This window comes from Haliaeetus leucocephalus, unplaced genomic scaffold (genome assembly GCF_000737465.1).
Source record: "Haliaeetus leucocephalus isolate CR32 unplaced genomic scaffold, Haliaeetus_leucocephalus-4.0 Scaffold802, whole genome shotgun sequence".
NCBI lineage: Eukaryota > Metazoa > Chordata > Aves > Accipitriformes > Accipitridae > Haliaeetus > Haliaeetus leucocephalus.
The window spans coordinates 3,281,840-3,307,212 of record NW_010973238.1 but is presented as its reverse complement, the minus strand read 5'-3'; the positions used below and the strand labels follow the sequence as shown (position 1 = coordinate 3,307,212).

At 39.4% G+C, this 25,373-nt stretch overlaps 1 protein-coding gene across 1 annotated transcript in view; it reads right to left on the bottom strand.

The window, feature by feature from the left end:
* Positions 1 to 572: 572 nt before the first annotated feature.
* The window catches only part of GALNT9 (polypeptide N-acetylgalactosaminyltransferase 9), a 156,869-nt gene continuing 132,068 nt past the window's right edge, over positions 573 to 25,373 (bottom strand). Inside the window, exons 7-11 of the mRNA XM_010581699.1 lie at positions 16,772 to 16,957; positions 13,217 to 13,354; positions 10,435 to 10,530; positions 1,606 to 1,773; positions 573 to 864 (exon numbers count right to left, since the gene is read on the bottom strand). Of these exons, the coding sequence (XP_010580001.1) occupies positions 718 to 864; positions 1,606 to 1,773; positions 10,435 to 10,530; positions 13,217 to 13,354; positions 16,772 to 16,957 (735 nt within the window). The 3' untranslated portion in view covers positions 573 to 717. The remainder of the gene's footprint in view (positions 865 to 1,605; positions 1,774 to 10,434; positions 10,531 to 13,216; positions 13,355 to 16,771; positions 16,958 to 25,373) is intronic.

The following is a 25,373-nucleotide window of genomic DNA, read 5'->3' as shown; positions in this document are numbered from 1 at the left end:
TGGCTATTTTACCTATTCAACATTTACCTGTGTCTAACTAGAAGAGGTCTCTAAAATGCTGCTTTTTATCAGCTTGAAGGTTGAGAACCACCTGTAAACATTTGCGGAACAGTCTCTTTCTAGAAATAGAGACTCCTAAATCAACCTTGAAATTTATCATATATTATATTATATTTCCAGTGTTATTTACAGATCTTCTTGTGTAGTACAATGAACCAGACATGCTGAAAAGGTAGGATTTTTCCAGTCCCCTATAATACGAAGTACAATAAAAAAGGCACATGATTATTCACCACAGGAGTTGTGCACCAGTCAATAACTTAAAGCTAAAAAGCTACCCATCAGAGAACTCTCTTTATGAGGCAGTATTGGGATCTCTCCTTTGAACTCATCATAGAAACATCTGTCTATTAATTCCTCTTGGAGAGCTCAAGGAACCCACTTTTCTGTTGTGTCCTGGTCTTCACAAGATTTCCAAATCAACAGAAAACTCATGTTAAGCTTCCCAGGTCATCCACTGGAGCAAGGAAGAGTCAAATAGGGCGTGTATTTGTCTGCTTTTCTTTTTCTTCTTTTTTCCTTTCAATGCCCAACTATGGAGGATGCTTGAGAGCCAAGTCCAGTTCAAACTAATTTGCTTTAAGACAAATGCCTTGCAAGATATGGCACACAGAGCAATGGACATCGGCAGGAGAGGCAGCTTCTCAGCCTCGGCAGTCAATGTCGGCCATGTTTTATCCAGTTTCTAATCATCCATTTTTGCCCCGAGCACCTTTGTACAACTAATCTGAGCCCAAAATTTGCATCCTTTGACATTTCCACTTCTAGACAACGGCCAGTGTCTCTGCTGATGATTGGACCATTCTGAGAAAAAAGAAAAAAGAAAAGAAAAGAAGGATCAGAAGAGGGAATAGAAAAGGTGAAAAGACGAGAAGAAAAATAGTGCTAGATCTGTAAATCCCAGAAAGCACTACAAAATGCCTGGAAAGTTTTGTATATATCAAGTGATAAAAGTCCCTAGAAAGTGCTAGAAATTTCTAGGAGAAGCTCGATAATCCATACAAAGTGCCAAAACAATTTCTTGATAATTCTAGATTTCAGAATTGCTCGAAAATTTCCCAGAAGTCACTAGAAAAATCTCTAAAAAGTATTAGAGAATCCCTACAGACCCCAAGATACAGGAAATCCCAGAAACTGTAAGAATGCCTTCAAAAGTCCTAAAAATTATTTGAAAGCTCTAAATCTAAAAATTCCTAGAATGATGCTATAAAAATCCTGGAAAAGTTCTAGAAACAAAAATTCCTAGACACAGAAAAAAATTTACAAGTATGTTCTTGACAATCACTACAGAAATTGAGAAATGTCCAAGAAAGGAAAACTAAAAATTCATAGAAAGCACACCCCAAAATTCCTAGTAATAATATAAGAAAATTCCTGGATAACACATGACCTATGGAAAACATATCTGACTATTTCTAGAAGGCATAAGCAGGGATTCCTAGAATAGCCCTCTAAAGACCTCCTTGTTTTTCATTAAGTATTCTCTAGAGCAGCATTCCTCTCCAATTTATGTCTGCAAGGCTCCCTGAGATCTTCCTTCCATACCTGTGTGAAATCCCAGAACCTCTGTGCTGGCCTTAGGACATCTTCACACTTCTTCAGAGTTGGTGTCCTGCCCTTCCCATCATCAACGAGGCATTTGGAGTCAGGCAGAAAGGCCGTGGAGCCCAGTGGCCCCAGCTGCAGGACGCCTTCAGAGCTGTAGCGGACAAGCTGGGGAAGAAAGGAAGGGGAAGACTTTTAACTGCAGCCCCAGGGACCCCAGCGATGGGACACAAAGCCGACCTGCAGCTGCCTTCCCTGCCAGCTTCTGCCCCAAGTGCTGGTAAGGAGTCCTTTGTCCTTCTGCATGTTGGGACCTTCCCAGTCTAGCACATGCTGTTCAAGGGCAAAGCTTGGGAAACTTGTTTTACCAACATAGGGTCTCTGTAGGACACAATATTCCCTTCTTTCACACCTCTGCTCCCCACCATTCTCTACACACTATTTCACTGCAAAAGGGCAATCAAGAAAGTGAAGTAATCAATATGTAAATCATACCCACTCAGCAGGAGTTGATTTAACAAGGACACGATGTCAATTTGCCATGCAGTTTGTTCTTAAGAGCTCTGTTAGAGGCTATTGATAGCAACAAGTCTAATTGGGTTTTGTAAATAAATGTAACTTAAAAAAATCCAACTATGCAACCAGTATCCAAAAATATGAGAGGAAAAAAAAGAAAAAGAAACCTTGAGGGAAATAACAGCAAATTTGCTAACATATGCTTCAGGACATGGATCTGTTGGAGCGAGTCCGGAGGAGGGCCACGAAGATGATCAGAGGGCTGGAGCACCTCTCCTATGAGGACAGGCTGAGAGAGTTGGGGTTGTTCAGCCTGGAGAAGAGAAGGCTCCAGGGAGACCTTACAGCAGCCTGCCAGTACTTAAAGGGGGCCTACAAGAAAGTTGGAGAGGGACTTTTTACAAGGGCATGTCGTGGTAGGACAAGGGGTATTGGCTTTAAACTGAAAGAGGGTAGATTTAGATTAGATATTAGGAAGAAACTCTTCACCGTGAGGGTGGTGAGGCACTGGAACAGGTTGCCCAGAGAAGTTGTGGATGCCCCATCCCTGGAAGTGTTCAAGGCCTGGTTGGATGGGGCTTTGAGCAACCTAGTCTGGTGGAAGGTGTCCCTGCTTATGGCGGGGGGGGTTGGAACTAGATGATCTTTAAGGTCCCTTCCAAACCAAACCATTCTACGATTCAGGCTTATATAATAAAGAACCACACTCCGATATTTCAGTTTTGTGCAAGGCTTAACTGTTCTGTAATTTAGTGATGTGGTAAATGCTACTGGCTGTAATTAGAGGCTTCAGGTGAGGGCCATTTATTATTTTAGAGAGAGTTTTTAATGAAAAAAACTTAGGCACAATCATGCATGTTAATTTTTACAGAAGAGTAATTTCTTTTTTAACCTTTCTTCTAATTCAAGTGATGATTTCACTTGCCTCAAGTCATTCACAGTAAAACGGCCCTCGAAAAAAAAATCTGTATGCAGAAGGCGAGGTAAAAAAATTGGTCTCCTGTAATCTCAGCATGCCAGAATATATTTTATTACATTAATATTGGACCAAGGGAAAATATTTAAAGACCTAAAGAATATCTGTAGATGGGTCTTGTGAATCAGGACTAATTGTCACAATACAAATTTGCGATGGAAGAGAACAGTTTTGCTTTGTTCATAGCAGCCTTTTTCTGTAAGTAGAGGGTGGCTGCCCATTTGCCTTCTCACACTGCTACATTTTGGGTCAGAGAGGAGGGTGACACTGCTCCTTCTCAGAGTGCTACGAGCTTGCTGGGACGGCGCAACCTCCCACACAGCATGCACAGGAAAGGACACAGCCGGCGCGGAGCCTGCAAGCTCCTGGGAGAGCAGGCAGCAGGCATAAACCCACATCTCAAGGCACTGGAGGAAAAGAAAGCTTTTCCTAGGGATACACTGGGGACCTTGAAGAGTTTCTCGCAACCCAAGAAGCCACTGAAGAACTGCTGGATGAGAGCAAGCCTGAAGAACAGAGTCTTGATGAAGGAAGGTTGATTTCAAACCCTTTATTCTGCCTCTTCCAGATCTGATTTTTCTCTACTACAATTTTTTTCAATCTGTATTCTAATAAAGCCTCAAAGCCTTAATGGTGGTTTTAGGATGCTCATTTAGAGGGAAAAGGGGCTCTGTCAGCTCACTCTCTATCACATTTCACTGAGATAACTACGATAGTGATGGAGTCCTCATAAGTTGCAAAAATTAATACGTAAACCCCTTAATTACTGCTACTTTCTAGAATGATTGAGGGAGCCTATTGAGGGAGATTTCAAAGCACATTAACGTGAAAATGCACAATGTTAATTTGGCAGCAGGCCAATACATCAAATTAGATGTATCGACTTCTCACTTCTTCTGTGTTTAAATCCAGAGTCATTACACCAGCGCATAATATTTTGTGCTCCTTACCCTAGAAGTAGTCAAGTGCAGCACCCAGGTGCCAAAAGACTGCAAAATGGAGTCAGCTACCTGGCTTGTACGCTGTGAGGCTGGATGCTGCAGAGTGAAGATCTGAGCCACTGAAGAAATGCAATTATCACCCAGGAAATTCACTGCCTGCCTGGTCTTATTGCTGTTATATGGCTGAAATTACTTAACAAGAAAGGGAAGGAAGGTCAGAAGTGCCTGCCATTTATTGGATGCTAGTGACCAGTGCCTGAGATATCATTAAGAGTCAATCAAAAAACCTCAAATTAGAGCCTAGCTTTCTACCGCCATCCTTATTAACCTCAGAAGAATCATGCTGTGAATAATCATATCTTGCTGGTGGTAAAAAGAACATGGTCTACTCGCTCCCAGACCAGATGCCCTTTGACAAAGTATGTGTTCATTTTCCCACCTGCCACTTCTGTTCAGAGCAATCATGTGAAGCGCAGAGTTAGAACAGAGTCTACATCAAAGAAAGCAGAGGGATAACCACATGAGGATGCTCCTTGGTATGAACAATGTCATTGTCGAGGCACTGTCTATACACACTAAATCGAGACACTTTTTTTTTCTTTTTTTTTTTTTTTGCTTTTGACTATAAAGGTATGGGGGACATACGTAAAAGAAGCTCAAGCAAGCAAAGTGATTCAAAATGTGAATGGACTGCCAGCTTGGACAAATTAATTTCTTTTTTTCCCATATAAAGGACAGAAAAAAACCCATAATTTTTTTTTTTTTTTTTGAAAGTAAAACCTGCCTGTGTATTTCACACTTCTTGTATCTAATGGGTACTCAGCCGAGTTCAAATGAACTGCAGGCATCGCTGAAACTTACACTGACTGGGAAATGTGTTCATCTTGCAGTCTTTATTATATCTCTCCAGGTCCCAAAATACCACCTAGCATCCTGGTTGGCTTTGCCTTATCTAGATAATCAGAACCACTGTTTATAATGAGCTACCTGCTTTGTAGTATAGGATCAATTTTTCCTGTGGTTTAAGATGAGCACCATTTTCTGTACCACTATTAAAATGGTTTAAAATATTCTTTGTCATTAGAATCTCAATAGCCAGAATTGCATGTGCTCTGCATCACAGCAGCCATGAACTTGGGAAAGGCACTGTTATACACAAGCCTTTCAAAGCAGAAAGTACCATTTTTGCTTAGGCCTTACAAGCGGAAGGTATGCTAACTCTAAACTATCCCCAGTGTTGAAAATGGCAATTGTGTGACAGCTCAACAGAGTCAGAGATGGCCCGGTGCAAGAAACTGCTATCTGTACAATGACGAGACAAACAGAACACCATGGGCTTAATTTTCCTGAATCTGTACTTTCTGCCAAGAGTTCCAACAATCATAAAAACTTAGGCTTATTGTAAAATAAAATAAAATTCTAAAAAAGCCACCCACAAACTATTATCAGTTCAGACCATATTACATAGTAAAGCTTTAGTGCCTGCTTCCGCAAAATCAGACCAGAAATTAAGGTTCAGGAAACTACTATATGATTAATAACATCTCCCTCCAAAGACTCCATATCATAACTTCCTAGAGACAACATAAACTGTGAAAATAAAATAAGCATTAAAGTAAGTTGCTTATTACTGTAGACTAGAAAGCAGAAACTGAGAGAGTCAATGAAATTGTGAAAATTACACCTGCTGTGTTCAAATTTGATCTTAAGTGCCACTGCCATACCGAAAAAGAAATAACCTGTGAATTTGCATTAGAACTGTGGGCATGATACATCACACCAAATCCATTCCCAGTGCCAGCCAGCCAAAATCTAATGACAAAGTCCCCTTTATTAAGGAATATGCAATCCTGTTCATTTAAAAAAAAAAAAAAAGCCTGTGCAAGTCTTGGTGGGCTGAGAACCTTAGGTATCCACACACTCCCATTGCAAGCAGCAGAACAGAAGCAGTTTTATACATCACATAAAGGATGGACCTTTGCTCCGTTTTTCTCTTTTATCTGAGAAGAGCTGAAGGATCCACATAAACGACACTGAAACTAAGCACTCTATTAAATACTCCAAGATCTAATCCCAATACTATCTGCTGTACCTATGATAACATAGGACAGTTTTTCCTTCAACATTTAGAAATCTGAGCAGAATGGAAAAGATGTCAAAGGTTGTTTATGAAAACCAGCAAATCTGGTTCAAAAATAGTGAGCGGTGCTACCTATGGAAGGTGATCCTCCAGGAGCATCAATGTGATAAGTAAATGCCAGCTTTTAACAGAAGGATTTTACTTTAGAAAATCCATTCCTGCTAATTTCCAGTCAAGTGAAAAAAAAGCAAAAAATAACGACAGGTAGTTGTTTGTAGGAAGCAGTTACACAGATGGGGCTGGTAGCTTTCCACACTAAATTTAACCCCTATCTCTCACTGTTGTTCTCCAAGCAAAAGAAAATCTTTAATGATCCTTCAGCCCTGCAGGTTAAGGTAGGCTGTAAGCTGACGTAGCAACTGCAACAGCGAGCTATACAGGAATCTGAAATACCTTAAGTGTCCAGAATACTTGTCACCACAAGACAAACGGCTCACAAGTTACCAAACTTCCAGGTTACAGAATCTCACCCACTGCTTCCTGCAAGTTAAGAAACTACCTTTTCATCCACCCTGCTCTAAGCAATCACACCTGCTACCCAGTGTGCAACTCTGGAAAACCATAGCTCTACCAAGCAAAATGTTAAATATCTGCCCTCAGGCAAGTTTAAGTAAAGCCTTTCATCTCCTCTTATTCCATCTGTTTGCGAAGCTGTGAGCTCCAGGAATGCGAACATTGAGATCTCCCTTCTTTCGGCTTGATCTCAATGCCAAAGGAGTTCTCACTTTCACAGCTGCCATGCCTCCCCTTTCTCTCAGTGTGAAAGGGAAGAGAGGAGGGTGGAGAAGGAGGCTGTTCACCACGGCCCTGTGATCATAGGATGCTATTTTATTAACTTCTCTTCTTCTTTCATATGCCACATAATCAGCTCCACATCACAGCATTCAAGACAGACTTTGAGACAGTGAATATTTCCACTGAGGCTGTGTAAGTGGGGAGTCTCACATGGTTCAAAACCTGTGTGTCCTATAACCATTCTAAGAAGCTTCCAGAACAACACATTCCACTTTTGGGGGGTTATGTTGTCTACCTCCCCCTCCCCCTTTTTTTTTTAAATTTGTTTTACAGCAAAAGGGTATTATGCAGTGCCATAGAACCAGTGGGCTTTACAGGTGATTGTACAAGACAAGCCACATGCAGAGGCAAGGCAGTTCAAGACTCCCAATATATTGCTTAGTTTCTGAATTTTCTCTAGCCCTGGACTGTTCCCTGTTGCTTTCCCAGCAGTATTTGCAAACCTTTTTTCCTGAAAGGGGTTAGATTCAAACTGCAGGTCTAATGAACACAGATAAAAATGACACTACTTCTCTGTAAAGTGAGTTTTGAAATCAGCTTAGACTGATGCAAAACCTTGCCTGTATATTCCCGTTAGCTTACACTGACTTAGCTCGAGTCAAATTCATTAAGCTAAATTGATGTAAACTCAGGCTAAATTCATTCCAGAGCATCCATAGAAGAGCTTGTCTCTGTTTGACTAAAGAAATTTAAAAGCTGATGTCATTGAAAAGATGTGATTTATCATGGTAAAAACTGATCTTGAGAATACACATAGGAAAAGGCATTTTGTTCATGGAGCAGTAACGGTGGAGCGCTTTTATTTTTCACTGGTAATGAAGGACAACACCATTCAGAGGTGTGCAATATGCAAGGGAAATAGGCTAAGTAGAAGAAAAGAACATTTTATCACAGATGAACAGTAATCTTGTTCCTAACTCAGCTTTCTTTAAACACTTGACTGACTTCTGTTGGTTTCAGTGGAATCATGTGTGTACTAAAATCACTGGTAATTTGCTTGTCAGAATTGAAGAGTATGAAAAACAAACAAGACTGTAGATGAATAGTGAGAGGCTTTCACACCGGTAGGACATATCAAGCACCAGTGATAACCTAACTGCTGAAAATGAGTTCCATGTTTATATTCTCTTATATTCAGTAGGGCATGTACAACTGACCCAAATCTCAATTCAGTAGGGGTATTTTATGCCCTATGCTTGAGATGAAAAAATGTCAGAAACTGAAAGCTAAACATAGCAGACAACTATGCTCACCCAGGCTGATTAGAAAAGGGGCTTTAAAAATGTTTACTTAATATATTAAAATGCTTGCTGTCAACACCTTTCATGCTATGTGCTTGAATATCCTTGATTAGGGTTTGTGCAGCTGTGGTTCTCATACTGAATTAATTTTGTAAATTGTGGTGAGATGATAGAAGTTTTCCAGCTGTGTAATCATTAATTAACTTGGCTGCATTTGAGTGGCTCCAACCCATGCTTGTCTGTGAAATACTCAACTTAGATAAAACATCGCCTCTGCCTTCTGCTTGGTGTTTCTTGCAGAATGAAAACTTTTTTCCTTTTTCCTTTTTTTTTTTTTTTTTTTTAAAAAGAGGGAACGGAAAGTGTGCAGGATGATTTGGTGGATTAACTTTTTGCCTTTCCCATACTTTTATAATTCTCACACACAGGGGATGCTTTGGATTTTAAGGGTTTGGGAGAAGTGACTTTCTCTTTTTATGCATTTATACAGTGCCAGTAACAAAAGGCCTCTAGCTTGTGGCTGTAATGCTGTTTTTAGACTTTACTTTTCAGGCGTTTCCAGAAAATGCACATAGACAGGATACTGAAGACCTCTAGCAGAAGTGAGCCAGAAGAGATTTAACTGGTCACTGCCCAAGTTCAGCTTCTTGGGCAGTAAATACTTTGTGTATTGTTATTTGCACCTGAGAAGAGCTGCCCAGTGTCAAGTATAGGGCCTACAATTCAAAAGGCATCATCTACTAGGCAACAGATTTACATCTTACTAAAAGGAAAATGACCTGTTCCTTAATGGAAAAAATTGGTCAGAACTGGATGTGAGAGGCGAGCTACTTTATGCCCCCAAATTTACTAGAGTTAGTCACGAGAAGCTGGGCACATCGCACTTCCTTTCCAATAAATTCACAGTAACTTATGCCCTTATCTATTTTCTTCTTCTGGAGGTCAAAGCATATTCTATGAAACAGGAGTCATGGAGGCAAACAAGTAGGTTAAGGGCTTAAATTGAAAAATAAACTACAGGCAGAACTATTTGTTTCGTTGTTCTTCTCAATGCTAGCACAATAACAGGGACTTTCTAGAAGGACTTAAATTTGTAACTTTCGGGTCAGAATGGAGCAAGAGACTGAACTCTGAGTGCCCTGACATCTCAAACTACAGTCTTCTTGGAAAGCTCATTTACATCTAATTAAGCAACACTATTTTGTTACCTGACTCAAAGGCTGTTCCTTCTGCCTCTACTAGGAAAGTGTCAGCCAAATGATCCATAATGATCCTGCCAAAAGGACCTTTTGTCAGTAGGAATTACTGTCTATCACACTGCTCTAATAAGGTATGACTCTTCAGCAGCTTGCAATTAAGCACAATAGGCAATACTTATATTTTGCAACTCTTGTTATGCCTCCATGACGATGTATGCGCCAGGACTCCAAATCAATATACATACAACTGAACTTTAGATAATTGTTAAGTCTGTGATAAAGTTAGATTTTATTTACACATCAGAATGTTCATTAACATAGTTTTGATTCAGATGGTACTTCAAAAGAAACTAGAATTACATTTCAGAAGAAGCTCAAGTCCTGGATTTAAATAATATCCAACTTGTATTTAAAAAACAAGTAACATCACTATGCACATGGAAAGAAGAAATGTCATTTTTAAATCTTCAGACATCGGTAAGAAAATAATAGTATGCATGGGGACTGACAAAAGAGAAATCTTCTATTTTAGAAAAGTATTAACTTAAAAGATATTCTTAATTCCCTTTGAAGTTGATGTTAAATACGTGCTTAACTTTTTGCCTACTTGGGGAATCACATCAGCAGCTTGCTAAATCATTTCTTCACAGGAGCCTATTGGACCAATGAACAGTTCATTTAAAGAGGTACTATTCCTAGAATAAGTCAAGTCATAACGAGAAGAGCTTCTCACTCATACAAACTGTCTAAATGCATTAATCTGTGGTGGATCGCTCTGTTATTAAAACAAATTATCATGATTCTTCTTTTTTCCTAACTGGCACCTTCGATGTATAGATTCATATGCTGAACAGCCTTGGAAAGGGCACCCAAAAAGACTGGAGTAAAGCCACATATTTTCCTTTGCAGCTCAGGAATGTACTGCCAAACTCAACTCAAATGCACCAAATTACTTTTTGTTTCTTCTGAAAATTCTTTAAGTTAAAGGTTTCTCATTAATTATGGGATTTTAACCATTTACCTGAGAGGACATTCCATGGCATGGATAAAGGATTGCTTTGTCATCCTCTTCGGCTCCCTGATCTAAGCAGTAGCCACTAGCTTTGCTGTTACGCACCTATAACCGGATCAGAAAGAAAAAGTTGCATTAGAAATTAATCTGTATGATGCAAGTCCAATCTAGCTAAATCTTAGCTGCACTACAGCTACTGAAACAACTAGTATGTAAAACTGTTCTCTGAGAAACACGTGCTTATTATCCCGATATGACAGGATGCCAACAGTGAATTTGCTACAAGAAAAGACATTATTTGGACAACTGCTGTCTTTACAGACCTTGGGTCAGAGTTATATTTTTAGCAGTTACTCAAAGATCAAACCCCCATAAAATTCACTTTAAGAAACCCAGGCCAAATTTTGCTCCACATTACCCTTGTGTAAATATAAATTTTGACCCTATATATTGAGAATGTGACTTCACCAAACGGCATAGGAACTACCCAGGATTGGTGTTGGATGTGGCACCCTTTTGTTTGCTTCTATTGGTTATATAAAACTAAAAAAAGCATGTGAAAAAAATTTATTTGAATTGAGAACATAGTATATGGTTATGTACAGAAGTGACGTAAAGCACATTGTTGTGAAAGGATACAGCAATGATAAGCAGTGTTGGAAGGTTTTCAATATATTTAAAGTGTGGGTTCAGAGATCCAATGAAGTGAAAAATTCATGTGCCTCCCCAGACAAGAAGAATTTACAAGTCTATAAAAGCGGGCTGGAGGTCTTGTGAAATTTCAGGCCTGCCTTTCTCTTCAGGCTAGAAGTATTACACACATAGTTTGGACATAGAAAAATTTTACAGGTATCTTAAACAAGTTGTTTAGATGGACATTTTGAAACAGTCAACAGGTCAGTTTTGGTTTAGACTGTGCAGTATTTGTCTGGCCACCCCCATAATATAGAAATAGCTGCTGCAGGAGATGTCGGAAAAATCAGTAAATAATCCTTCGTATTACGGTGTATGAGCATAACAGGGGATCTGATCGGATAAGGGGGCTCACCAACAGTTAAATTTCAGGAGGTTTAGTTTATGACTCGGGTACTATAAAGGCTAAAGAAGATGAAGACAGCTTTATGACATGGCTTTAAAAAATGTGAATTGAGTCACTAGGAAATATATTTTTACTACTGTTTCAATCTGTTTCACATCTACTCAATACATTTCTTTTCCTTTAAACTCACTAAAATCCAGACATCTTTTCCTCCAGGAAAATAACCAGAAGAGAAAGTATTTAATAACAAGCTTGATGTCATTTAGGATGAAGCCTCTAGTTTTTTCATTATGGGCATGTAAGACTGAAAGTGAACTATGCCAGTTTATACTAGCTAAATAGCTTGTGTGGCTCCATTTTATTATAAATTTTAATGAATTAGATACTTGCATCACTAAACTTCCTGTCTGACTCAAGAACCTTCTATGTGACCACTCAACAGAAACAAACTTCTTTTTAGAGCCCAGCTTGCTAACTGTCTGGTATAATTGACACAACATTGGCAGTTCTGCCAATGTTCTTCGCAGTTAACAGCCTTCTCGGAGCTGACAGTTACTAATAGCTCCTGTTGAATTTACTAAATGTCTTTCCTCAGTTATTGCCAGGGATAGTTATATTAGGATGCAAAGTGATATTATGCAATAAAAGTTGCACTTTGTATCAACATCTGAAGTGCTTGACTTATTTTTATATGAAGTCAATCAAAAGGAACAGAAAGGAATAATGTCCATTTCGTTGTCTTGTGTGAAAATATATTGCCTTTGAATTTAATAGTAGTTCATGTAGACAATTAAAACAGAATCTTAAAAACATTATGCAGCAGGAGAGCTCCGAGAACTTCGCCCCAGTTCACAGTCATAAGTGACAGCAGTCCCTACATTGCAGGCATGTGATAGAGATTTAAAGAGTTACAGAAGGCATGTCTGACTCCTTTAAAGACTGGGGTCAGGCATATGTGGGAGTTTTGATTGGTTCACAGAAGAGGAAGAAATGATCCAGACAGCTGAGGTGAACTGAAACGTCTACACATTTCCAGCACATTCGGATCCAGCATTTTATTAGGGTTAAGTAACCTATCCACTCAGCTATCTCTGAGTAGGTGTTCCAAGGTCTTCCTCAATACTGGTACACAAGTGCAAATGAAAATACAGAATCTGAGCACAAAGCAGCAAAATTATTTTTCTTATAATGACTTTTTCGTGATGAGAAAAAGACCTGCCAAATGGTAGCCTCACCTCGTAATCTGAACAACAATATGTCCCTTTTTATCCTGAACAAGTAGGATTGCAAAAAGGAATTAATAAAGTTAATGTAATCCTTCAAATAGTCTGGCAAAACCCAAAAAAGGGATGGTTCTTTACCTAAAAACAATTCAGCAAACTCGACTGTTCTCATTAACTGTAATTATTTTAGCTCTCTTGACTGCTGATGTTTTCTTGATGACTTCCGTGGCATCCTATTTGGGAAAACGATTACCTCAAATTTATGTTCTCAGAGCTGCTGTATTTTAAAATGAAAGCCAAGGAGGTTGTGTATCATCATTAGTGAGAGTGATTTCATCTGATGTACTCCAGTGAGAGGGACAGTGCTTCTCAAAGCCACACTTCTTAGTGCTGATTAAAAGTAGGGGAGGGCATTTCTGTTGCTACTACTGTGCTGACTTGAAATTGCTCTGTACATCCTGAGACCCACCACTAAGATGAATGGACTGCTCTTATGCAGCCATGATGTATTTTCAAAGACATACAGTACCTCTCCGTAAGTGACTGTATTATTATAAACCCTCATTTCAGGATAGACATTCTCCAAGTACCACTTAAAACTCCGGCACTGCAGTCGCTGTCGTAGAGCTATTCTTTCAGAAACGTCTCCAAAGTCAACTCCAGGGTTCTACAAAGCAGGAAGAGAATAAAGAAATCTCACTGCATTGCCTTCAGAGTTGTTTTCTTTACTGAAACAAAATTTGAGTTCATTTTGTATAGCAAGCTGTATTTCCCTCTCTTCTCTCTCTTTTGTAAGCAGCAACTCATCAAACAGCTGCTGAGAGCAGACAATAAATATTAATGAAAGTCAGTGGAAAAAGAAGGAAAATAAACAAGCAAAAACCAAACATAAATCAAAATAATAAGAATACAATAAGAATGTTGTTACTTACAGCAATTCTAAATGTTTGCAATCAAACCTGAACTCCTTTGCTTTCAGATTTGTTAGGAATTTAGGCAGTAATTCTGATCTAAGATATGGCAGCTTGATCATGGTTTACTCTAGTAACAGCCTTGGGTATTCACTGATGTAAATGAGATCAGAACAGACCTGTTAAAACTTCAAAGCAGAGCTGCTCAAAAAGTCATTAAGCTCCATTAAACATTTGCGGAGACCAGCATTCAGTTTTTACTGGAACTGGAGCTCATTTGCAGACTTGAGCCATAAAATGCAGTTAAACTCAAAACCTTGTTTATAATTCTACTTCAGAATTTAATTCATGTTTAAATACAAATCCCATGAAAAACACAGGCTGGAAGAGTCAAATCAATATGATCACACCCAGCCATTTAAAAAATGCCAGGTCCTAAGTTAGCGTCTGTTGATTTAAACTATTATAAATCATCACAGTTCAACATTAAGACAGTAAGAGTTACCTCATCTAAAAATCTTTTCCGACACTGTATAAATCAAATGGACTGAAACTGGGGAGTTTTGCGTGGATCTGTCTTAAGTGCCTCCAGAAAGATTTCTGTACGTTTTACAAATTATGTCTAATGCAGGGTCACAAGACAGCAGCAAATCTTAGCTCAGGGTTTATTAGAAACCCCAACAGATGCCCAGTTTTCAGGAGAGAATACAAATGTAATACTGAACAGGTTTTTCTATTTGCCACATAAAGAGTTTGCTGTGCTCACTGCTGCTTGCTGAGGCATACTTTGTCATGAGCTCTCTATGCAGCATCCATTCAAATGGATGTTAATTTACGTACTACTTCAGGCTACATGGAAGGAGAGCAATTCTTGAAGGCACTCAGTACAATAAATCATTCAATATAAGATTCCTTTATCACTAAAATTGTCGAGGGGCCCATACCAAATATTTGGTTAACTAAAATAAAGCTATGCTGATCTGCTGCTGACGGTTATAGGAATAGGATCTTGCAGATGTGTCCAAAGATCATCTGGTAATCAAGACACACATTATGCACAGCTCCTCAATAACTTGGAAGGGAGCAAGTTGTGGAAAAGATAATGAGAGTTACGAAAGGGTTAATTTGGATGGGTTTTGGTATGGGAGAAAACACATATTTTACTTCCCTTCTTTCTGCCCTATTCTAAAATGAGGCAATAGAGTGCCCTGCTTGCAGTGCCATTCCTACAGAACACAAGAGCAGCAAACAGAGCAGCTATGAAAATGCTGTGCTTACTTCTGTATTAGCTGCAGTCATCATGTGTGGGTTGCAGTGCGCTGGTACAAGAATGAGGTGTCCACAGAATTCAGTATGTGGACATACTCTTTTTAACCAGGCAGTAAGGTTTCTAGTTCTCCTGCAGGTTTTTCTTATGGCTTGTAACAGTACACTACTAATTAGTAATCTAGTTTGAATACTATAGTGGAATTCTCTGTGAACACTACACTAGCTTCCTTTTCCTGAGCGCTAATGGGGTTATTTTTATGATGCACATTTTATCAATCAATTTCTTTTATGGAAAGAAAATTTTAATGTTCAGTACTTCTGCTGATTTTATGTCTCTTAATGCAGATGTGCCTGGGTTTTTTTAAAAGCACTGCTGTATAGCTCAGTGCAGAAAAACACATCAATAAGTAATCTCAGAGAGATTAAAGGAAATCATGGTTTGGTGTAAATGCTTATTTAAATACCTTGTATTTTCTCAGAATTCATTTGCATACAGCATCAAGCAAACAAATTTACCAAGGTTACTTGTTCATCTCCTATTTGAAACTGACCATTTTATCAAATGCATGCAGACAGGGCCAAAATGCCCCTAAAAACTTAGATGGACACTGCTTTGTCTTCCTCCTACTATCACAGAAACCTTGTGTGGGAAATAAGTTATGCAGTATTGCCTTTTCTTAAGGCAAAATAATTCTCTGCAGTTACCTCTCATGCCAAAAGAAGTCACCAAAACACATCTTCATAGAGACCTTGCACAGAGTGTCCAATACTGAACAGCAGTAAGTGAAATTTGGACATGTGCAAACATCTGATATATTCAGACAACACATGCAGAAGAATGAAACATTGCCCCTTTAGGTATATGTATTTTCAAAACTACAACAGGAATGAACAAAAATGGGGTTTGATATATTACCTAGGTACCAAAGTGCAAGTAGATATTTAGGACACAGACTAAATCCAATGAAGTCTTTGACAAGACTCCTGTGACTGATGGACTCTAGGTCATAACTGAATATTCACAAAGACACTGCTGGGCTGGCATATTTTCCTGTCCTGATAGGAACATACCTGTTTCCATTTACTTCAATCAGCTCTGGACAAACCCCTCATATAAGGGTTAATAAACCATCATTACCTACAGATCAGAGTATGTGTCCCCTCAGCTGCTCTCCCTGTGCCCCTTCGCATGAATAATTTGGATGCAAATACCACTAAAGAATACAGCAGCAGTCAGCCTCCACCTGACTGGGATATAACATACATCTCTTCTGTACGAGAATTATGCTCAGTGGAGATGTAGCATGTGATATACTTACAGAATAAAGTGATAAATTGAACCTACAGTTTATCTAATATTTATATTACATGGATTCCTAGAGGCCCCCACATGCCATCTACAATTCGTATGCAGAGTAAGAAACAGAATGTGTCCACATTGCAACTCTCAGCCTGTAGACAATAAAGCTAGTTAATGTGTGATTCTTTTATCGCATACTTTGTTTTTTATGCTGGTGAGGTCTACTGAGTCTCACAATGAATGATGATATTTATTTATGGACATTTCTGTAGTCCTCACCACAGCATATGAACACCTCAAAGTTTAATGGCATCCCAAATTAACGACTTCTTCTGAGGAAGCACATAAACCTGTAACATCGTGCTCTAGTTAAATTATAAATCTGTGTCACTGCTCCTGAGCGTACAACAAAACTTACACTGAGGAAGCAAGTTTATATGGCAGAACTCTCTGTATTAAGCACGGACCAGCATGAAAGCACTCTTCCCCGTAAGCTTAGCCCACTTTGTACAACTGTACTAATACCCTTCACCTCAAAGAGCTAACCAGGAACAGCCATCCACGTTTCTGCCTCTGTTCAGGAGACAACGTGACCCGTACTTACTGCCATGGGGATGTTCCACGCCATATAAACGTGTGACTTGAAGTCATCCATCCAGACCTCAGCAGCCCGCAGGGCGTTGCGCTTTGCATAGTAATCAATGTCGTTGTTGTAGGGTTTCTTTGTGCGTTCAATATGTGCCACGCGAGAACAGGGTAACACCTCCATGCTTCCTCCGCACTGCCAGACCTGGGAGAGTTGGAGGAAAAACAATTACTTTTTTTTTTTTTTATAATTTTTTTTTTCCTTTTTAAGGCAATAAACTTCTTCTTTTCGGATGCTGCATATAGAGTGTTCCCTAGTCGGAGATGGCTACTATCTAACGATTCGGAACGATCGCCCGATTTACCTGCTCTGGGGGTGAACCCCCTCTCTCTGCACATTGACTATAGGTGAGTCTGAGGTGAATGCAGCTGGCTGCGTTAGGTACATAAGTTTAGATGCCATAAATATCCAAGTAATGGCCCCATAATGTCATTTTTCTTGGAACCATTAGGCAGAAGACAAATTATAAGGTGGCAACCTCTATCATAGGGACTAATTTAACGTAGTGCTTGTTACTGAAACTTCAACAAAAATCGGTTATATCATCTGGCTGTGTTTGGCACTATATATGCGGGGGTTACTGTATCAGCTCTCCAAATCAACTAACAAACTTTTAATAGTTTAAATTTAACTGCCAGAAAAATCTGATACACATTTAGTGTATGTAAGCACCTCAGATGACCTATTCCACACCAGAGCCTTTTATGTGGGGATTTGAACATTACCTTTGGGAGAAACCAAATTACCCACATGCACAATACCAACAGAAAAGCATGGAAACACACTTATTTTCTCATTATGGAAACTTAGACTTTGATAGTGAGGCAGTCGATTACTCTTTTCTTTTTCTGATCTAGTCCTTGCAGGCTTCACTGATTTTCAGCACAGCAATTCTCCTTTCACAAACACACTTTGCCCTACCTTCAGTAAGAAACAAGCACTGACTTACCTGGTACAGGACATCCCATGGAAATTTTAGCCAAGAATAAGACACAAGTCTTAGCACAGGATGCCTTGGTAAATCCATCCATTAATCAAAATGTGCATTTATTTAGCAACAGAGGTTACTGCCACACTTGGCAGTAGATGTGAGCACAGCAGACGCATTTCTCACCCAGTGCTCCTACAACCTCTCAGCCGCAGCCAGGCAGCAAGCAAAGGAGAAACCTCTGGTGCAACTATCCTGTATACCTTTACCTGCAACCCACTCACATAAGAAGCAACACATGACCACTTACGAGTTGATGAAGATAGATAAAAGGGGCTGAGTGGAGACTGTATCACCCAGCCTTCCCAGACACCACCATACCCATACCATGCAATTTTTTCCTGTTGATTATTTACTGTCTGAACTCCGTGGTCGGAAATAAAGAGGACTTGTCTCTTTGAATCAGTGAGATTAGGAATGATTCAGGGTGAGTGAAACTTATACATTTCAGTTCCCTCAGGTCTGCACCTAGTACTATAGTCTAGCTGAAATAAATAAAAAATATTAAAATATAAGCAATGATCCATTTCTTTCCAAGGCTGCCTTTTACTGAGCATAAGAGCTCATTTCCAGACAAGGTGCACTCCAGAACAATACTGGGGCAGTTCACCTAACCTGCCTTCTCAGGGACAAAGATAAATTGCTTGGGAAGTGGCAGATGAAATCTTCACCCCCAGTTTGGGGCCTTTTTTTTTTTTTTTTTTTACTTTGTTAGGTAATATTTATTTGCTGTTTTCCAAACAGTTCTGTAGTAAATCACTGGCCACTGGAATTTGCATTTGATAAATAAAATACACTGAAAAAACACACTGCTCATAAATTTGGACTGACAAATGCTGAAGGTTTCCAGTGCAAAGGGGAAGTGCTCCAAAAAAGAAAGGAATTAATTGATTTTCATGATCAGAAAGGGAAATGAGCAGTATACTTTAGTATACTGCTATTTGCCCAAACCATCCTAGAAGTCAGCTATTTAACGCACAGCACATTTTTCTTTCTCTTGATATGGCTAATGACCTTGTAATTTTTATTTAGATATTTTGGTACCAAAGGCAAATACATTATCTGAGCAACAGATTTATTTCCTTCAAATGCCAGTGCTCATGCAAACCTGAAAAGAAAAAGGTACTAAACTGCAACATTAAAGGAAACAGTTTAGCTCATCTGTAAATTCAACACAAACAGTTATTTATCAGTGATAAATTCTCCCCAGATGAAATCCACAGGGAACTCAGACACCTGGCTTTGAAGAAAACACAACAAAAAAAGGCAGTAGCAGCCTCAGGCCAGATAACGCGCACCCTGTCAGCCAGGATCTTTGGTGCTCAGCAGTCAGTGTGAATTTGCACTGTGGTGTGACCGCCCCATCTGCAGCCGTCTAGATTGCTTTACATTTACATTCAGTCTCTCCTTTCCCCTACCCCTCAGTCCTGTTTTGCTCTTTAAAGAGACAAAACCTGCTGAAGAGTAGGAAGGAAGGAAACAGCCAGGAAGTAATAAAGGAAATTTGGCTTCCTATAAAGATGCAAATTTACCCCAAATTACTTGTTTTTTCTGGGAATATGTGACGTTTAACGCCAGTGGGAGATGTTTTCCAGGGTAAGGATGGGATTTCCAATCCCAAAGAAAGCGAACTGGATGTACAGCCTATGGGGAGGAGGCAGTTAGATAGTTGTGTATCACCAGGTGTACATCATTGTGCCACCGTTTCTCCACATCCCAGATAAATGCCATGGCTGCTTGACTATGGGTCATTTCTTTTCAGGCCAGACAAGGTCTCCTGTTTCACTTCATAAGGATTAGTTGCTGTTCAATGGAGCATGGACATGCCTCTGCATCCCCACACCCTTCCAGTGCACTGCTAAGTACAGACTGAAGCTCGTCCTCTCCCTTTCCAGTCCAATGATTACTTAATCTTACACAAAATGAAAGAGTTTCAGTAGTACAACCAAGCACGGGCACCCAAACACAGCCAAGATCCCAGTAGTTAAGAGCAGTCATGTGAGGTTTAGATGAAGACTCAAGACTTGTGTCTGAATCAAGAGGATGGGGAGGTTTAGCAGCACCCTCTCCCTGCTGGACACAGAATTGAAAGACATGTGTGGTTCAGAAAACCATTGTCTGTCTGCCTCTAACTGCAAGAAGTCTCTGAAACACAATGAAGGATGAAAGAACGAGGAAAGTTTTACTGCATGAAACAGATAGAGAGGTGAGTCAGTGGCTGCCTCTAAACCTGCTTGATTCTCCTCCTCTTTTCATCTTCAAAACTGTATTTAATGACCCATTTTAACAGTAGTAAACAACCTATTTCTTTCCACATCTATCTGTGAAATTATGCCACAAAAATAATTGCATGCATCTATATAGCATTTATCAGGCAGAGTTCTTAAAGTGCCTTACTATGGGAAGCAAACTGTTTCTACCTGTAAGCATACAATGATGCCCAAGTCCCTCCAAATTGACATGTTTCAGGCAATCAGAGGAAACCAACTTCCATAACTATGACTCATCTTCTGCGCTAACAACACATTTCCAACCTGAGTAATTCCTCTCACACTCTGTTGCCAGCATTCACTGTGTGTTTCAAGGTTCATTTACTGAGAACGTGGAAGTTGAACGGTCTCTCTGAGCCGGTCCCTATGAGGGTGCGCATCACCGAAAAGCAAACTCGGCCTTCTGTTCCCCCATGGAGAGGCAAATCCCCAATAATAAACTTTGTTTCTGACATCACAGCATGCTCTCATCAATCCTGTATTGGAGGGCAACAACTGGGGCAACAGCCCAGGCTCCGTTGAAGGTAAAGTAGATAGAGGCTCAAAAGATGCCCTGGGCAGGGCACAGAAGTAGCTCCAGCTGATAAGCAGCAGCAGCAGAGAAGCAAACAGGCTGCTGCTTTGTGTGCTCCTCGACTTGGCACAGCTGCTACAGCCCAAGGACCCGGCTTTGCCTCCGCGAGCATCACACTGTGCAATGTTTTAAGACGTGATCAAGTAATTCCAAGAGACACTCAATTTATTTGCTAATTGTAGTTAATTTCTAATTTCAGTATTGCTCTTTAGGCTGCTATAAACAAAATTGATAGCAATATAAATGTTACCATAGCCGTGTTACCTTAGCATTTTTACTGCTAATTATCTCAATCAACTTTTCTATAAACAGACATATTAAGTATTAAGAAGAACAAGTACCCACATCAGGGGTAAATTACAAACTGAATGATAATGTTCATGGTTTGCGCTACAGTGATTTACTGGCACTAATTATTAGCTCTTCCTGTACACCTGAGATATAGCTGTCCTACAGAAAAGTGTTTACCATTTATTATACAGTAGTCAATTGGACATCATATTGTATGCATCAGAGAAAAACTGAGATGAGACAGTGTCTTGTCTACCATGACCTAAACTGCACATCATCCAAAGTTCTCTGAATGCAGATTAGGTACATGATTTGAAAAGGCTAATAAATTGCTATGCTCTAACTCTTGCCAAACAAGAAGAAATTTTCTGCCAAAATATGTTTTCCACAAGTATTTGTTGCTGAAGGTCCAAACTATAATTTTTAATAGGATTTTTAAAAAATACTGGTTTCTAAAAAAAAATAAAAAAAAATAAAATCCAGAAAATGTCTGCCTGGGTTTTTTTTTGATGAAACTATTAGAATCCTAAAAAGGAAGTACAGTTTCAAAGAAAAAAAAGGAAACCAAAGGAAAACAATAAGAATCAAACAAGCAAACAAAGGGACAATACCCCCCCTTCCTCCCCCCAAATAAAAAGGAAACCAACAACAACAAAAAAGGAAGCCAACAAAAAAAAAAAAAAAAAAAGAAGCAGGAAAAGAACGCAAAAAAAAAAAAAAGAACGCAAAAAAAAAAAAAAGAACGCAAAAAAAAAAAAAAAAAAAAAAAGGAAGCCAACACTTGTGGCCAAAATCCAGGTGTTTTGGGAAGGAGGAAGGGAGGTGAGGTAAAGTAAAATGTAAAATTCCATCAATCAAAAAGGTCAAACAACAAGCCTGGTCATTGTTGAAGCAGGACATAGAGCTGGCTGGAATGCTGGGCTAATCAGTTCCTAAGTCATGGCAATACAGAGAGGGAACATTGCTGACATGGCCTCCAGCTCTGCAGGTGAGACCTATTTCCAATAGCGTCATGCCCTGCTGAGTGAATGTCAGCGCTCAAAAACATCATGGGATTTGATACTGGGGTGAGCCATTTGCAACAGGGTAACTGCAGCTCCCAAGACGCTCACACTGATTACAGCTCTTCACTCTCCATGGACGTAGTACTCCCTAAATGGAAAAGCACCCCACATTACCTTCAGCCAATCTGTTTTTTTGAAAATATATGTTCACTCACTAATGAGTGAAAGGATTCATGCCAAAAATGGCAATGAAATACCAATATTTTGTGGCCATTCTTATGCATGCTTTTAGGAATGTCAGGAGAAGGGGGTGCCTGCAATCTACAAGTAACTAATAATAGAGCTTATTCATTGTTTCAGTCAAAAACCCCAAACATACAGTCTCACAAGTTAATGTATGACATTATTTTGTACACTAAGCCAAGTGTACAGGGTTATTTAATTTGGTACAAATGATCTCAGTAAAAGCAAAATCAGTAGGTAAAAATAAAAATGGCATTGGTATGAAGGCATAGCTGAGGAGACAGTTAACTCTCTTAACTTCAAAAACAGACTGGAAAGAAAGATCATGAGCCTTAAGAACTTTGCATCCTGCTGTGAATTTTGCAGTTTAAACACCTTGGTGCTCCGTGAGAGAGAAAAATAAAAGTTTCAGACTCTCTGTTGCAACTAGTTTTTCCATCAAATACACCTTTGATTCAAGCAGCTGTAGAGATGAGGTATCCAAGAACGTGTCATAGTAGAAAGGAGACCTCAGCGTGTGGGGGATTTGCTTCCAAATAATTACCCTCTGCTAACAATTTCACAGCCCCTTTTAACCAACACACGGGTTCTGTGCTGGACTGAACACTGAAAGTTTACAGATGCCAAAGCAGCTCCAACACAGAGCGAACCAAACATTTGCAACACGTTGGTCTCCACCTCTTTTAAAACCAGCTGAGTAAACATTGGCTCACTTTTCCAAAAGAGAGCTGGGATTAGTCCTGCTCTCTAATAATATAGAAAATCAAGCAATTAATGAAATTTGCAATAATCTGAGACTTTGAGCGCATTTTTCATAGTTGGCAAGCTCTCTGGAGGTGGTGCCAGAAGGGACTATTACCGGACAACTTGCAATTGTGTCATAGCAGCTTTATGCTTTATCTGCTTCCAAGAACCTGCAGGCATTTCAGTGGTCCTTTGCTGAAAGGAATAATCACCGTCTACATCTTCCAGCAGTAAGAAAACGGAAAGAATCAGCTTCAAAACATGCATGTGGCAGCAGGGTCCCCTCATTTCTAATACGCCCAACAGAGCATGTTACCTGGCATTTCTGCAGCGGCTTCTGCCAGAGGCAGCACTTCAGAGGTGGATGTTCAGCACATCCTGAAACGAAACCCTTATGCTAGAACTGGACTCTGATGTTCTATAGCAGCAGTTCTGAACTCCACCTGAGCAGCACTTCATAGAAGTAGCCTTTCAGATTTCAGACTTTCTTTTCTTTGTGAAGGCAACAGAAGGGATGGAGGAGTTTTTAAAGCAGCTCCGATATCCCTGTTTTATGATATCCCGGCGTGGGAATTCTTAAAGGTCAGGGATCTCAGGTTTTCTTCAATTTTCAAAGCAAAGCCTACCAGAGACAGATGTCTTCTAGACTACCCACACACACCTACGCAGGACTGGAAAATATTTTCCTATCACGAAAGAATTTCCACATGTTTCAGAAATTTTGCTGACCTAAATTGTCAAGAATGACATCAATCTTAAATGTTTTCACTAGTTGAAACATAGGCTCTTTGCTACCTCCATCTTCCTCCCCCCCAAAAAACCTACCCCCAAAATGTTTTTCTTAAACTGAACCACTGATGATTTTCAGAAGATCTGTTTGGTGTTAAAAGATTTTTTAATATAAACATATTTCAATCTGAAAGGTCAGTTTAAACTGAAAACCCAAACCTTTCTTGCAAAAATAGCAAAACACAATCTTTTGACAACATTAAAAAAGGGTATTTCTTCTCATTTAGAAATTTTGCCAAAGCACAGCCTTTTCCACAGAAGTATTTTTATTTTAATTTATCAGCTGGAAAAGCCTCAAAAACCTACCTGCCCATCAAACTTTAAGGAGGCCAGTAGGCTCACAGCCATTCTCAGAGTGCATATGGCCTGGAGATAAAGATGCCTTAAATCACCGTGACAGACCACCCAAATGACAGGATCTGACAAAGTGATTAAATTGTGGTTTCTCAAGGTGAAAAAAGTCTAAGTACTTTCTGGCAAAAGTTGCAATACCTGAAGGGCAGAAGGACACGCAACCCAGGTAGTAAATTCACAACAGCAGGCACCATTGGGCCCTTCTCAGCTCCTTTAACACCATTGTGTAAAATAAAATCCGGGTGTACAGCAAAGTTACAGGGAAACTCCTACTCTGATGAAGTCAAACAGAAAGATAATGCTTAACATTAAAAACATGCATAGGAAAGTGATACTGTCATTTCGGCCTCTCTCTCTCCAGCCAGCCGTGGACCAACAAGGTCTGAATCGTAAGGGATTCTTCAAAGTAAATTTGAAACATGACAATAAGATCCTTTCTTATCTGAAACACAGAGGCTCTCTAGTTATCCTCCAGTCCTTAATCGATGTGGCAACTCTTCTAGTGCCTACTCTAGAAACAAAAAATTAGCATGAATATAGCACACATATGGCTCTTGCATCTCTGATATTGACAATTTACATAGTTCACTGAAAACAGATTTTTCAAAGTAATTTATAGCCTGACATTTTCTTTTTTTCTAATGGGGTTTTATGGATATTCTTTCTTCCATGTATTCTCAGTGCCGACTAGAGTCATATTTAATCAGATGTGCTAGATAAAGTGCTCTCTCTCTGTTTTTCACTTCACATAGGAAGCTGTTAGAAACTAGGGAGCTGTCATAATCAACATGTCATATGGAAAATTTAATCACATGGTCTCGTTTTGTTCATCAGCTACATTTTTATCATGATCTTTAAAGGCAGCCATAATTATTGTTTAAAAAAGACCCAGCTCTGAGTTTTCAAAATAGCCTGTGCTATTTAATGGTCTACTTATAGAGCAAAAATCTTTCCCCACTGGGACAAAACAGCTTACATCAGAAACACTTTTAGCTGCCAAAAAAAGAGTTGAAAAAAGGAAGAAATCTCAAGATCCACAGATGATATGTTTTGTCAAAGGATAAACTTCTGACCAATGCTTGCAAATCACAGGACCCGAAAGGGTCCTTGCTTGACTGATCATGACATTGTCTCTATTACAATCCCTACCTTTTTGGTTTCGACTCCTGCTAACAGTGGTTTAGAGATAATCTGCTAATAGCAGATATATAGGGAGTATGATGAAATCTCACACATAAAAGCTAATTCTGTCACTACGATAGTCTTATTAACGTAGCTGTGTAAATACCTAGCCCCCAATGCT